Consider the following 15,564-nt stretch of genomic DNA (forward strand, 5'->3'; position numbering starts at 1 on the left):
AACGACGGTGGGGGAACTCGTCGGAGTCTCCGTATTGCGGCGGTGGAGAGAGAAGAAGCGATGAAGGAGGCGTGTGAGCCCGCGGACTACGCCGGTGGTGGTGGTTGTTGGAGCAAAAAAAGAAGACGGCGGAGAGAGTGATGGAGAGAAAAATGGAGGAAAATGGGGAGGGATTGTGAGAGAATAGAGAAAAATAGTTTTAAATATTAAATACAATATAATTTTATTATCTAGTTATCTTGTGTAATTGACATACAAGATTTAGCTATGAGATGTAATTTAGGCAAAATATACTATTAAATATAAATAAGGCTTAATGTTCTCTATACCATGTAGATTTCCCTATAGTTTTCTTATTCTTATTAGTAGTGTTCTTCCTTTTTGCAATTTATTTGTGTTACTTTGCCTTTTAGACCATTTAAAAAAGAATGTTTTTATTCTTTTTTTGGGTGCATTTTATATATTTTTAATTTAAGATTATAAGATTTAAAAAATTTCTTCATTTTCCTGAACTCTCTGCCAAAAGGGAGTATTTTTCATACTGCTCGTTGAAATTCAGCCACTAATTCAAAATTGTTCAAAATTTAATCACTTTCAATATGAAAATAAAATTTTGACAAAATAATTCTAACTAAACTGCGGAAATATTTCAGAACAGTGTATTTTTGCATGGGCCATTTTTGTTAAATTTTATTTTTCTTTTTAAAAAAGAATTATTTTTCAACTACATTTGGACACGGCTAAATATAAGCGATTGAAAAAATGGTCATCCCACACCATTTTTAAGTTGTTTTTAGATAGCGGTAGTGATCAGGCCACAAAAAAACATTTTTAGGATTTGAACTTTATGAGTTTGAGTTTGAGATTCTATGACAACTCAAAAACACACAACAAGTATTACTTTTTGTGAGTTTCCTTCCTACTAAACTATTCTTTTATTTATGAAAACACGTCGAAATTATTATGTGTTTGCGTTTCTATTGAACTATCACTAATTATTTATCAAAATACACCTTTTTATCAACCAAAAAAAAAAAAAAAAAAAATTGCGTTCGGGATGAACTTATAAACTCATATATTTAGGTTACTTAGTTTTTGAAAAATCCTATCTTTTTTTTTTTTTTTTGGTAATAACCTGTAAATATATTACCTTACTAACAAAATAATCCAATACATCATCCAACTTCATTAGAGCAGTAGCCTCCTTCCAGGTAGGTTGCTACTCTCCAATATCTCAAGGCAAATAAAAAACAAACACAAATGCAGCCTATACAAACCTGAGTCTAGAAATGCAAAATAACTTAACAATCGGATCGTTAGCGACTCAACTACCAAATTCTTGAATCAAGTGTCTACTACGTAAGCTCTTTTTGTACGAAAAAAACCCACTCTTTCCTTTTCCCCCTTGAATTTGGCAATGGAGTGAGGTTACTGCTTATCCGGCCCCAAGTATTTCTTGCCTCCGGTGTGGTACAACATAGCACCCCAAATTGCAACGACGGCTCCTTGAATTTCTTCCTTTCTCTCGACCCGTTGTAATGTTTCGAGCATTCAAATTCTATAGAATCCGGACATTGACTCGCTCCCTTATTACAGAAACCATGCACAACTTGCAAATAAGTGCCTATGTGTTTCCACCTGAACATTTGAGCATAATTCACGTTTCCGTCATCGAACATTGGCAACTAATGAGCCTATCCTTTGTCAACAACCTTTTTGGTTAGCTAACCTCGATGAATCTAATGCAGGTACAGATAGAGTTCCAAATCGGCACCGGGGATCCTTGTGTGCCTGCCTATCAATGCATTGTAACTCTTTGAAACTGAATAATCCCCATTCTGTGTCAGAATATACACCCCATTTCTATACCATTGAACCATTGTAGTCTTCAGTGAATTGATTTTTTTCCAGTACCAACTGCAATCCTTTGGTGCTTGGTGGACCCAGATATCTATTTCTCCTTTAAAAATATAAATACCCCCACCCATTTGCCCCATCCATCTCTTTGTTGCTGGCAAATTTTTAATATGATTTACCAAACGTTGGCTTTTCCAAAACCTTAAACTCTTAATATTGCCCCCAAAACCCTTTTAAAGCATATTTTTCCCTTTTTAAGTGCTATTTTCCCTTTTCTCCTCGAACATCCCCAAAATAACCCTGCATTTTTGTCCCCCCCCCTTTATAATGCTTTAAAGGGGGATAAACCGCCCCGATTAGTTATAGATAGAAAAAAGCAATTTATAATGTTTTTCCGGCCCCCAATAAGACAATTTTTAGCATGAAAACGAAATTTTATGTGGGTTTTTGTCCACCGGTGAGGGCCCGGTCCCCCAGCCCACTTCTTGGATGAAAAGGGGAAGCCCCAAGTATCTAAAGGCAGTGTCCCGGTTGGAACCCGGTGATCGAACTTTTCCCTTTTCGGAATCTTCCCCAAACCCCGGGCCCTAAAATAAATTTGATTTGTCCTGATTGGCAACTAATCCAGTGACCTCACTAAAGTGCTTCAAAGCCTCAATAACTCTGGTTATTGATTTCTCCTGGCCTTTACAAAAAATCATTAGATCGTCGGCAAATATAAGATGAAATTCCCTTATCCCCCTTTCCCTAGGGTGGAACACAAGTCGGGGGTAGTCGACTCTTTTTTTTAAACCCGGGGTATTCCATGCCCCGGCCAAACGGTTGGGGACATGGGGTCCCAGCACTCAAACCCCTTTGACCCTCAAAGTATCCTATCCCTTCCCCAATTCCCTTAAAGAAAATTTTGTGGAGGGCCACAGTCATTCAATATTGAAAAAAAGATTCAAAACCCCCGGCCAACCCAAAGGGGAATAAATCCCCAAACTCACCATGCCCTTTATCTTTTCAAAGATCAATCTTCATGGGGGCATTTTGGGAGTGGTCTTTTATTATAATGTCTTAAAAAGGTTGACATTTTAAACCATTATGTACCAATGATACCCTTTTACAAATCCCCCTTTTTACCCTTACAATAATTATTCTTTTCTCAAAACGGGACAAATCTCTTGGATATGCACTTGTAAAGTACATTACAACGGGGAAAATTTGGGCTAAATTGTTTCTTTTTTTGGAACATCTACTTTAGGGATCGGAAACAAACATAATTTTCTTCAACCCTTTTAAAGGGGCTTACCATTTTTGGGGGAAATGAAGTATAGCCTGGGAAAAGTCCTTCCCAAATTTTTTCCCAAACGTTTTAAAAAAAACCCCTCCCGGGATCCATCCCGGGGGGATCTTGTTCTTATCCAAAAAGCGAACAAACTTGCTTGGCCTTTATTCCCCGAATAAAAGGGTTTTATCAAATTTAATTTTTTGGCTATTTAATACCCATTCTTGGAAAACTATTAAAGGCTTTGGTTCGTTGGCCTTTTTTCCCCCATAGTAGTTCGTATAAAAATCCACCAAAATGTGAAAAATCTTGTTCTTTGCCCCCCTTCCCCTTTATCTTGCGGTTGTGTTATAAAAACTTTTTTGGGTTTTTATGTTTAATAATTGAGAAGAAATCAGGGGTTATCATCTCCAGCTTAAGCCGTAGGGTTTGCTCCCCTTTTTTGTAAATATATCTCCGGATGAAGATTTCTTGCGGGAAATTTTATCCCTTTTCCCCTTTTCGTAATCTCAAATCGATGGTTGCGTGAAAAGCCTTTTTTTATCCCCCAAAACCTTTAAACCTCTTTTGCCCTCCCCAAAACCTCGAAGTGTTGGGGGTTTAAATGCCAAGGCTTCCCTTTAGCCTTTACCCTTCAAATTTTTACACACATCCCGGTATGCTTTTTTTTCCCAGATTTCCCCAACTATCTCTAAAAAACTTGGATGTGTGGACCAAGTATTACAATATTTAAAAGGCTTTTTCCTTTGTTTTACTGCAATCTCTTTTGCTACATGAATAGGACTATGATGTTTGTCCCGGGTAGAAAAGTAGCGATATTGGGGGCCCTTGTATAATCCAAATTCCCGCGGAAAAAAAATTGGAACGCCCCAAATTTTTGGGCCCAAAATTCTGATCCCTGCTGCCCCCAAATGTATCTATCCCCTTTTGTGGCATTTCAATCCCAAACTACTTTCGTCGATACTTCTGGAAATCTTTACTTCTCCCCAAATTTAAAGGGATTGCCTCCAAACCATCGGCCCCCCAAAAAAAGGGGGGAAAAACACCAAATTTCTAGCCAAAGGGACTTGAACTACTTTCCAAAACCAAATAACTCCTAAGGATTTTTCTATCCTCATTGGTATTATGCGGAAACCCGTGGGAAAATTCCCTTTGTCCGCATTTGCCAAAGACAAATGCCTTGTCTTTGTCGTCTTGAGACATTAATCGGAAATAATCGGTCTCGAGTGAACCCAAATTCTTCCATTGTAATGCTTTTCCAAGTTTGTGACGTATCCCCAACCTGGAAACAATTGCTTAGCCAAGTTTTCAATCCTACCTACTTTAATTTTATTCTCCACCAACCCTATTATTCCAGCATTCATCTTATTACAAAGGAGTTTGACCTCCTTTTGTTTATTGGAGCCATTAAGGCCCCTAACATTCCATATGAGATAGCTATCCATCCCCAGGTGGACGAATAACCCCTCCATTCTTGGGCCCTTGTTGCTGCCTTTGCCCACTGAATCTACCTTCTGTCAGCACTTGATATGTATTCTTGGTTTTCTCTTTATCTGCCTTGGTACGGTTGTTGATTAGTTATTACTCTTCTTGGTGTCACCCATATTTCCTGTGGCCTAGCAGCCTGTGTATCCCCTCTTTGAGCATGTGGATTTTGCTCCCCTTTATCATTTGGTGCTACTATTTGCATCTGCTCCTGCTCATTATTAACTTCGACCTCTTTGCCCATACCAATATTTGTAGTTGTGTTGCAACTAGGACCCATATCCTTGTTTCCTTTCCCAGTATTTGTTGAAACTCCATCCTTCCCTTGCGTTGAAACTGCTTTATCCACCTGCTCTGCTGGTTCCACCACTGTTGGAACTAGTGGTTTCTTCTTCCTACACACCTCTTCACTATGCCCGTGTTTATTACAGAATTTGCATAAAATTGGTCTCCATTCATACTGAATTTTTTGTTCTATCAAATCTCCTCTTTCATTCATGAAACATATTTTTTCTGGCAACTCAGCATCCATTCCCACTTCATCGCGGTCTTGCAAAATGCAGCCTGTCTTCTTTTTCGTATTGTAATGCCGCCATCGGTGGCTTCCCACTAAGCTACCAATCTTACCAATCACCCGAACTCCGGTACTTGAACTCCAACCCAGAAACTTCACCCAAATAGGTCTTTGTGTACGGTTCCTCTCTTGTGAATTCCATTTCATAGGACCATGCCTTCACGATAAAAGGTTTACTATCAAAATGGAAGATTCCCCTTTGCAACACCTCAGCCTTACCAAGTTCAGAGTCAAATTTCACTATCACAATTCCATTCTTTAGCATAGCTATTTTGTTTATACCATGCTTATTCCACATTCTTTGAATAAACCCGTTCCCAATGCGAAAGAGGGGGATGGGCCCCAAGGACATAACACACAACGAATTTTTCCGATACTCAATTTAATTTGTATCCTTCGGCTATTTCACATACGGGGGAGAATCACCATGAATTATAGGAGCAACATAGTCTAATTTGAACCCCGGCGTGTAGCGATTTTACCTATGTCAAAATTATCCCCGTGGATCCATGTGTTTAGGCTCCAAATCGTCGACCCGGAATAACGTCGAATTTTGCTCTCATGCGGGTTCCCCGCTGCTTTGCCCTAATTCCAGTGACAGTCCACTCTTCATTGTATTTTCGGTGATTCCCCTTTGAGGAGAAACCTCTTTTGAGTTGTTCACCGGTGATTTCTGTTCCTATTTGAATGTCACGAGGAATCGTTCATCCTTTATCCGTCCGGGATGCGAGTTGAAGTCGATGCGGGTGAATCACAACCTTCTTCGTACATTACATCTGTTTGTGTCGCCATTCCTGCTTTATTCTGTGTTCCTTTGCGTTTGTTGTTTGCCATGGCCAGTAATGACGATGCCTGAGCTTGCAATGCCTTCTCAGATGGTATGCGTGCTCTCTTTCCCATGGAGTGCGCACTTTAGCTAAAGTGCGCCGAGAGAAAACATACCGAAGAGAGATTTTAACAAATGATCTATATATGTTCAAGAACTTATTTCTTATCCCATCTATCTTTTTTTTATTATAGATGAAAATTGTTATTTCTTATATCTAAACAAAAATCTTCAAGAACATCATTTTGTAAATTCACTGATAATGTCTTGCATTTCACTAATTTACTTATTAAACAAATGTTCTCAACAAGGTTTATACATGTACACAGACTTATAACTTAATATAGCTTTTTAGTATCTTTTTTTTTTTTTTTTTTTTTTTTTTTTTTTGCAAATATCATGCTCATTCTATTAATACAGATAGAGAGAGAAGATAATGGAAATTGAAATGAAATGAAAAAAGGAAAGAAAAAAAAAGGTTTACACGATATATACAAAGTTTTAATTATTTTACACAATAGAGAGCCGGAGGGTAATTGGAAACTGGAAAGAGGTTCGATTAATCCAATATCAAATCAAGAACGGTGATGGAACCATTTGAGCAAGGCAAGCTATCCTGGAGAACCAAACCAAAAAAAAATCATGAAAATTAGAAACAAGGCAATATAGCAACCATAAAAATGTCCGAAATTTACTGGTACATTAATTTCTATTCATCCTAAATAGATTCAAGAAATCAACGGTTCCTAATGGAATAAACAATAAACCCACCCTTGCCACCCACTACTACAAAATCACTATCCCACTAGTTAACCGGTGGTTCAAGTACCACCAGTGCTAAAGCATGGGTATTTTGTATCCATGAAGAAAAATGAGTTGTAATTGTACAGCGGTATCTGAAAGCAAATATTGAGGATGCCCTAAAGCACTTATGACATCATTATGAATGCACAAATCATAATTACGAAAGCTTAGAAATATACATGCCCAATTGAAATGAGATATAATTGAATTACGAGTGTCTAAGTACACAAATAAGATATAATGTACAATTTAGATAGTATGAATTTACTTTTAAAATTAAGATAATAAAAGCTACCTTAGAGCTTAATCCAATTGACAAAGGTAGGGACTTGTGATTAGGTCACAGATACGAGTTTTAGGGTTTTTGTCCTGATTTTCTTACCATATATTTGAGTTTTACCTTTTTGTTAAATGAAAGTCAAAGTATTACCATAATTACTTTTACTTTTTCCAAAAAAGAAAAATGTAATTCCCTTCCATATTTGGTTATTTCTTGTTTTGAAGGAAAAGTTCTGGACATCTATAAATTGAAGACATCATTCGCACAACTAGAACACAATGTAATCTTTTAGGGTTAAGAGTTTTGTTTAGGGGAAGATTATTCTTTCAATAGGTTTATGCCTTTTTATATTAGTTTTTCAATATGTAGATCAATTGACCAAATCATATTATAATATTATGCATTTTTAGTGTATTTTGTTGTCTAGTTTATCGTCGTTCAAGGCTTGCAATTGTTAGCTTTCGCATGACGTCATATTATTTCGATCCCAACAACGAGCCACGCGCCAAGGTAATTAAGCTTCCCCCGGGTTTAGTTTAAGTGGGGTACTTGTGACTTAGGTCACAAATACGAGCGCTGCAACAAGCCGACTAAGCTGCCCTCGGGGCGTAATTCAAGTAACAAAGGTTGAGCCACTTGAAACTTAGGTCACAAAAACTAGCTCAGCACCAAGTGAACTAAGCACTGTATTTATGTTTGAGAAAGGTATAGGAACGAGTCTACTATCATCGACATTTAAAAGCTACTATTCCCTCCATATCAGTTTATGGCACGGAATTTAAGAAGGAAGAGAACACTTTTAAATTTGTGATGTTAAATGAATCACATATATTTTGTGTAGAGGTAAATTATTTACAAATATAGAAAGATGATCATTATTTTTAGTAATTCTAATACGAAAATAGGTTTATATAAATTGAAACAGGGAGAGTTTAGTTTTAATTGGCCGTAGATAGATTTCTTATCATACTAAAATTACTCCCTCCGTCCCAATTTAAGTGTTTTAATTTCCTTTTTAGTTATAGCCATAAGATTCAAAAGACAGTTTAGTACATTATACACATTTTTAATTTAGCACCAAGAGATTCAAAAATCTCATTTTGTTTTCTTAAACTCTATGCCTGATACTTAAAAAATTGGGACGGAGGAAGTAGAAGTTTGTTGACTATTACTCCTTCATCATTATAATTTACGCGATATAATTTGATTGACGACACAAAATTTAAGAAATAAAATAACACTTTTGAATCATATGATCTAAAATAAGTCAAAAATATTTGTATAGTTATAGATCATCTCATTAAGTATAAAAAGGTAAAGTTTAAAGTTAAATTATTATCAAATAAAAAAATATATTATATTAAAAAAAAAAGTACCGCATAAATTGGATAGAGGAAGTATATAGCGCTCACATCCATATTTCACATCAGCGTTACCTGGGTTTCTGGGGACGACGATGATGATGGAGTTGATTGACAGAGACCTTCTTCTTCTTCAAATTCCTGCTGGAATTAGCTGCAATTCCATCTTCAGATATGGATGAAAGTGACGGTTTCCATTCAGGCAATGAACCAGCAGATCTCGCTAACGTTCGTCTCCTTCGCCGTCTCTTTTTATATGTAATGATGTTGTTATTATGATCAAATGACGCTTCAGCATCTGCAGTAACAAGGATTTCCTCATCCTCTGCAGGACGATGCGCGCGATTTGATGAACAGCCACAACATGCTACTAATTCAATGAAAAACTTCATATTTACCAGGTATGCACGAAATATGTTTGATGAAATGTGTGTGATAGATTGCCTGAAAGGTGTTTGATAAAATGTGTACGATAGATTGCTTGAAAGGTGTTTGATAAAATGTGTAAGATGGATTGCTGGAAAGGTGTTTGATAAAATGCGTATGATAGATTGCCGGAAAGATGTATGATAGATAACCGGAAAGGTGTTTGATAAAATGTGTATAATAGATTGTTAGAAAGGTGTTTGATAAAATGCGTAAGTAAGATTACGCTTGTGAAGTGTTTGATAAAATGTGTGTGATATATTGCACTTTGCAAGAAAGGTGTTTGATAAAATGCGTATGATAGGTCGTGTAAAAGGTGTTATGATAGATTGTGCGAAAAGGTGTTTGATAAAATGTGTATGATAGATTGCACGAAAGGTGTTTGATAAATTGTCTAGGATAGATTATGCTATAGGTGTTTGATAAAATGTGTATGATAGATAGCACAAAAGGTGTTTGATAAAATGGATAATAGTAGTAATTTTTTTGTTTTTTTCTTCTATAATTCTCTATCTATATATATATATATATACTATCTATATATCTCTTTCTCTCTGTGTTTCTCTTTGGATTAGGAAAGTTTTTTAATGTAGTTTGGCTTAAATGGTTTTGCGAGCAGTGCGGAGACATTATAAAAACAAGAATGGTTGGTGAGTTTCCTACTATTAGAGCTAAATAATATTAATGTCCTGTGTTTTTTTTAGAATTTGGTGGTTTATCCATTGCCCAAACAAAAATAAATAAATTATCCACTTATGGTTGGTAGTTTAGTTTACATATTACTTGCATAGAGTAATAACCTTTTTGGAAGAGATGTCCACTTTATCTGGAGCGGCGGTAGAAACTTAGCTACGAATTCGGTCGAACTTAATAGTTTTTGCTCAGACAGTTTATAAGAGCCAAATGTTACTATTGTCCTCTGTTTTTTTAGAGTTTGGTGTTTTATCCATTGCCAAAAAAAAAAAAAAAAAAAAAAAAAAAACTTCTGGTGTATATTTATTTAAAGATCACTTTAAATAAACTTTTAGAGGAGCGGTCGATTTTGTGGTCCATTACAAATATTGTTTAGCTATACAGTTTCTTCCTTAGGAGATAAAAAATAATATAAGATATCGCTAAATAAAACACATAAACTTTTTGTAGGATTGTTTTCTTCGATTTAAAAAATAACTGATCGTAGGATATCATTACCTTAAAAAAAAGGGGAGAGGATGAGACTTATTACGGGTCGTTTGGTTAGTGGGACGGATAGACAAGGATATGCCATGTGGGTAGCTATCCCACCACCATTTTAGTACAAATATCGGGATAAAATAATTTTGAGATTAATTAATACTTATAACCAGATGCATGATAAAATAATCATACATATTATCTCGGAATTATTATTCTTATCCTACCAACCAAACGACCCATTAGAGTTTGACATACTATATATGTTTGTTTTGTGTTATTTATATTCATTGATAACGCAAAGATCTACACAATTAGTTCTTGAAGAATCGGTTAGTATTTTCTCCACCCCAATTTTAGTGATGCACTTTGACTAGGTATGATTGAAAAATTAATGAAAGACATTTGAAATTTGCGATTTGAACTAAGCTATATACATGACTATGAATCATCCCATTAGAAGCAAAGTAATAACTTTAGATTTAAATTGTTTGTAAATATAAAAATAATTATTCTCTTTTGAACAAACTAAAAAGAAAAGTTGTGATTTCTGGTGCTTGTTCTAGTGAGGGGTAAAAAATATCCGATAAATAGTCGAGATATGGCCAAGTTGACCTGAACACCGCTATTAAATAAAAAGGAAAAGAAAAACTAAATGCAGGTTGATTATATGAAACATGAGTTATATCATATTCCGAAACAAAATGGGAGCTAAAATAGAGGGAAAATAAAGTGATATTTATATTTTAAGAAAGAAAAGGTCAGTCAATCATGGATTAAATCATTAAATTTAAAATTTCACACGCAAGGCATGCCTTCTAAATTTTAAAATTACAAACAATTGTACTATATAACATTTCTCCAATTATATGCTCCTATCAGCTTTGCCGGCCAACAGAAAGTCAAGAAAACTATATAATTAATTTAATAAAAGGGCAAGATAAGAATTTGTAGAGTGAGTGGATATCCAATATTATCACCAACGAATCCAAAATAAACATGCGTAATTCTTTTTATCTAAAATATTGTTTATGCTTAAATACTCCGATGAAGAAACCTTCGTCGCTTGCACATTAGACAATAAATAAATGGATAGTCCACTTTTAACATAAATAAGAAACATTTAAGGGGCCGTATAATCGCTAAATAAAGTTATGCAAGTATTATTAATGCAGGAATTTTGATTTCTCAAGAAGCCAAACAGTAAATATTTCTAAGCTTCACCACCAACTAATTCAAATCAGCAAGTAAATGTGTGACCGCATTTCAAATTTCTCCCTTACTTCAAAGTCCACAGACAACAGAGTCCATCTCCTCGGAGAACTTCCAATTTTTCCCTCATGTCAAGGTCCAATAATTTAATTTAACGCACGAGAAAAGAAAATAGTAACTTTGATTCCTGCTACCGCTCTTTTTTTTTTTTCCTGCTTTATCATTACTTTTTCGCTTTCGTTAATTTCACTTTCATTCATCATGTTTTCTCTTGAGCCGAGGCTCTTTTGAAAATAAGATCTGCGTACACTTTACCCTCTCCAGACCCCCACATTGTGAGATTTCACTGGGTATGTTGTTGAGAAAAGAAAATAGTAAACTGCACCACATAAGGATCATGAAAACATAACTTACTGAACGTCCCAATAAAATTGAACATGTTATAACTTTCCTACCAAATGGTCTTAACTGAACGCTCAAAATTGATCAGGATACAATAACAAGATAAAATGTAACAAGTTAATGGCTTAAGCCTTGTCAGCTTTGGAAGCAGTAGCAGCAGCAGCAGCTTGACCACGAAGACGAGCAGTCCTCCTTGCAGCACCACGGACCTTAGGCCAGCAGTTTCTCTTCACACGGTACTTGTGGTAAGCATTATCAGCTTTAAGCATTGGTTTCTCTGTACGTCCTCCTCCAGCAACCTGACCAATCATGGCACGACATCCACTGGGAACAATCTTTTTGGCTCCTGATGGAAGCTTGACCCTGTTGAGATTATATTTGATCAAACAGATTTCAATAATATCTGAAATACTTGCAACTGACAGTATTGCCACAGTATCACCAATGCACAAAACCAACATCTGCTAGAAATAATGGATAAAGACATCGGACATAGCATGACAACGTAAACTGCCATTGCAAATCACAAGAATCTAACTAAGCTAAACGTCTTCAAACTAATTCATACAGAGAAGAACTAACCGAACATAATGCGGAAATTCTAATTATGTGGGTGAACATGGAATAAGGCAAATTTATCAAACCATAAAACTTATCACCAAGTTCAATCATTATCAACGTCAGGTTTCAGAGGACGCTTCCCAACTCTTTCTTCACCAACACTACACAATGAACCTCAATAACAAACTTACCAGCACCAGTAAAATAGACCAAACCTGCAACATGACATAACTTCAGCTAGTTACACTTGCAAAGTATTCTTAAACAGATACTACTAGAATTTACAGGTTACATTACAGTAAAGCTGGTAAATACTAAACCATTATTATCTTGACTAAGCTACTCTGTAAAGCAATCAAGCCATCAACTAATCATATTTATAAAAGCATTTTCAAGTCAATTAATCAATCAACTACCACACATCAATCCCAGTCCCAGCTAGTCGGTCAGCTAAAAAAGCATTCATAAAGCTCCAAATTTAAACACAAATCAAAAGAAGAGTTACCAATAATCAAACAAAACTATAATTTCTTTTAGGAAAAAGGACTAGTAACACACCCTCGGGTGTTCTTAAGCAGATATATTTTACAGGTGACGTTACAGTAAAGCTGGTGAAAACTGAACAATCTTTCCCACGTGTTTAACCATTATCTTCACTAAGCTACTATATTCAGAAATCAAACCATCAACTAATCATATTTACAAATGCATTTTTTTTTTGCAAGTGAATCAATTAATCATTACTAAACTAGTTGGGCCAGCTCAAAAAATGATTTATTTCAATCATACTAAACAGCATTCAAAAAGGGTTCAAACTTAAAACTCAAATCAACAAAAACAGCCATCAATAACTAAACAAAACGATAAACAACATACCTAGTGGTACCATTGTCAGGGTTGTGACTGATAACAATAGCATAATCACCAGAAGACCTAGCAAAAATACCACGATCCCCAACTTTATGCTCAACATTACAAACAACAGCTCCTTCTGGAATAGATCTAAGCGGCAACACATTACCAACCATCAAAGTGGCTTTTTTCCACAATAAACAAATTGTCCAGTGTACATCCCTTCAGCGGCAACGAACAACTCCTTCTGGTGCTTGTACCTGAATGGATGAGAGAAAGTCACTAAAAAGTAACAAAAGCATTCATATGGCTCCGATATTTAATCAACCAACTACAACGTCAAAAGCATTTTTTCAATCATATTACGAAAAGCATTCATGCGGCTGCGATATTTAAACACAAAACCACAAGAACAGTTCTCAGTATTGAAACAAAACTATTTTTTTAAGAAAACGATTAATGTTATACCTAGTGGTAGCATTATCAGAGATTAAACCATGAATTAGTCATTAAGGGAAAATTATGCTCTATATCTATTTTTGAAAATACTTACACCCCGTAGACCATACTTTGAGTTTGTTACCCAATTTTAGCCCATATTTGTGTATAAACACCTTTTATACATAGAGAATAATTTCCCCTTAATGATTAATTCATGGTTTAGGAAAATTTTCAGAAATATACAGCCCAGCATAAATTATTACGTCACACAGCCCACTGAGCGATCTCACACAATATTATACAACATTTTACCGCCCGCGGGGGGCTACGGAGGAGGAGAGGATTATACATAATATATCAACCTTGTATTAAGTGGATAATAATGGTATCAACTAAACCTGTCAACCGGCACCGGTTTGCCCAACCGGCCGGTTACCGGTTAAAAAACCGGCAACAGTGGTAGTTACCGGGTTGAAAATTGAAAACCGTACCCGGCCGGGTACAACCCATAAAACTGGGTATCCGGTATAATTTTTTTTTTTCTTAAGTATATACATATTATAGTATTTCTTAGTATATTGGAGGTATATTTATATATGTTATATAAGTTTATATATTTACTAACTAACAACATATATATATATGCGTAAGTTATATGTATCATAAATTAAGTTTATATATTTACTAACTAAAGTCCTATGAATTTTATAAAATTCTAGATTGGTTTTTTTTCTAAGGTTATAACTTTCTATTTTATAACTCAAGGTCAAGTATATGTATATTATATAACATAAGTAGCTAAGCATATTGTAGGTATACTTAAGTATATTTATATATGTTATGTATATATATATACACTATGTTTAAGTTATTTCTAAGTTTTATTATTTATATATATACACTATGTTTAAGTTATTTCTAAGTTTATAAAAGTTTTTTTTCTAAGTTTATAAATTTCTATTTTATAACTCAAGTATATGTACATTATAAGTAGCTAAGCATATAAGTTAAGCTTTTTCTAAGTTTATAACTTAAGTATATTTATACTAGATATACCTAAAATATAAATATACTTAAGTTATAAAAAACTTAACTTATATGCTTAGCTATGTATATTATAATAAGTATATAAGTAAGAACATGAACACAAGTAAATAGAAGCAAGCTCAATGAGTCATATATTTTATTCATTAATGGATAACATTTATTTGCAAGTTGTAGTTTTTTTAACTTGCAAATAATACATGAGTTGCAAAAAAGTAGTACAAGAATAAAATCAAAACGTCATTTCGCTAATCTCCGCAATATCAAATTTGGTCATTGAGATATCTTCAAAGTCTTCCATTTGGTCTCCTCCACTTGCTATCAAATCTTCAATCTCTTCCTCTTCGACTTCCACCGCTCCTCAGTTTTGGTTGCGTCGCTCCGATCTAATCCAATCACGAATGCAAACTAGTACGTGCAAGCTAAATCCGGATAATGAGTGTCTATTGTCTCCAATTTGTTGTCTTCCTTGGCTAAATGCACTTTCCGAAGCCACGGTTGATATTTGAACCGTAAGGATATCTCGAGCCATTCTTGAAAGTATCGGATAACTCGCCTTGTATTTCTTCCACCATGCTAAGACGTCCAAATCATCTAGTTGGGAGATATCCACATTTAGCTGCATCAAATAAAGGTGAAGTTCATCAAAGTTTACATTATGAGAAGGAGTTGGATGTGAATGTAAAACTTTTAAATTCGATAAACCCGACAAGCCCTTTTTGCTACTTTGAAAAGTACTACGGCGTGGAGCACTTTCTTCCAAAGTAGAATAATGAGTAAAAACTTTCTTAAATTCGGCATCAACCGCGAGCTAGGCCTCAATTAAAGATGGTTTAACTCCCTCGGAAATTTTTAAAAATTCATAAATTTGTCTAGCCAATCCTATAGTATAAGACATTTTAAAACAAGAATTCTTAAAATCTCTGATTTTTTCCTTATTAGCATTACAAAAAAGAAAAGCAACCGCATTTCTAACCCTTTGAATAGAATCTTCAA

The 15,564-nt window shown here is 35.0% G+C and overlaps 2 protein-coding genes and 1 long non-coding RNA gene across 3 annotated transcripts; 1 reads left to right on the forward strand and 2 right to left on the reverse strand.

Annotated features, from left to right (window-relative positions):
* Nucleotides 1-6,441: 6,441 nt before the first annotated feature.
* Nucleotides 6,442-8,849, reverse strand: LOC132045814 (uncharacterized). Its single transcript, XM_059436392.1, has 2 exons — nucleotides 8,533-8,849; nucleotides 6,442-6,628 (listed from the first exon to the last, which is right to left on the reverse strand). Exons 1-2 carry the CDS (start codon nucleotides 8,847-8,849, stop codon nucleotides 6,583-6,585), a joined length of 363 nt encoding a protein of 120 aa, XP_059292375.1. The 3' UTR covers nucleotides 6,442-6,582.
* LOC132045815 (uncharacterized) lies at nucleotides 8,544-9,369 on the forward strand. Its single transcript, XR_009412530.1, has 4 exons — nucleotides 8,544-8,685; nucleotides 8,789-9,042; nucleotides 9,080-9,199; nucleotides 9,262-9,369. It is a non-coding gene; the product is annotated as an uncharacterized LOC132045815 (long non-coding RNA).
* Nucleotides 9,370-9,944: 575 nt separating this feature from the next.
* On the reverse strand, nucleotides 9,945-12,610 carry LOC132045816 (large ribosomal subunit protein uL2-like). Its single transcript, XM_059436393.1, has one exon. The coding sequence runs from the start codon at nucleotides 12,129-12,131 to the stop codon at nucleotides 11,796-11,798; it is 336 nt and encodes a 111-aa protein (XP_059292376.1). The 5' UTR covers nucleotides 12,132-12,610; the 3' UTR covers nucleotides 9,945-11,795.
* Between the last annotated feature and the right edge of the window lie 2,954 nt (nucleotides 12,611-15,564).

Source organism: Lycium ferocissimum, unplaced genomic scaffold, assembly GCF_029784015.1.
Source record: "Lycium ferocissimum isolate CSIRO_LF1 unplaced genomic scaffold, AGI_CSIRO_Lferr_CH_V1 ctg8070, whole genome shotgun sequence".
NCBI classification, from domain to species: domain Eukaryota; kingdom Viridiplantae; phylum Streptophyta; class Magnoliopsida; order Solanales; family Solanaceae; genus Lycium; species Lycium ferocissimum.

Bases quoted from the DNA above. Each gene is read 5' to 3' on its own strand.
- LOC132045814 (XM_059436392.1), bottom strand. From the start codon at position 8,849: ATGAAGTTTTTCATTGAATTAGTAGCATGTTGTGGCTGTTCATCAAAT. The intron at 6,629-8,532 runs GTAACGCTGATG...TTGGTTCTCCAG, and splicing joins CGTCGTCCCCAGAAACCCAG to GATAGCTTGCCTTGCTCAAA.
- LOC132045816 (XM_059436393.1), bottom strand. From the start codon at position 12,131: ATGTTGGTTTTGTGCATTGGTGATACTGTGGCAATACTGTCAGTTGCA.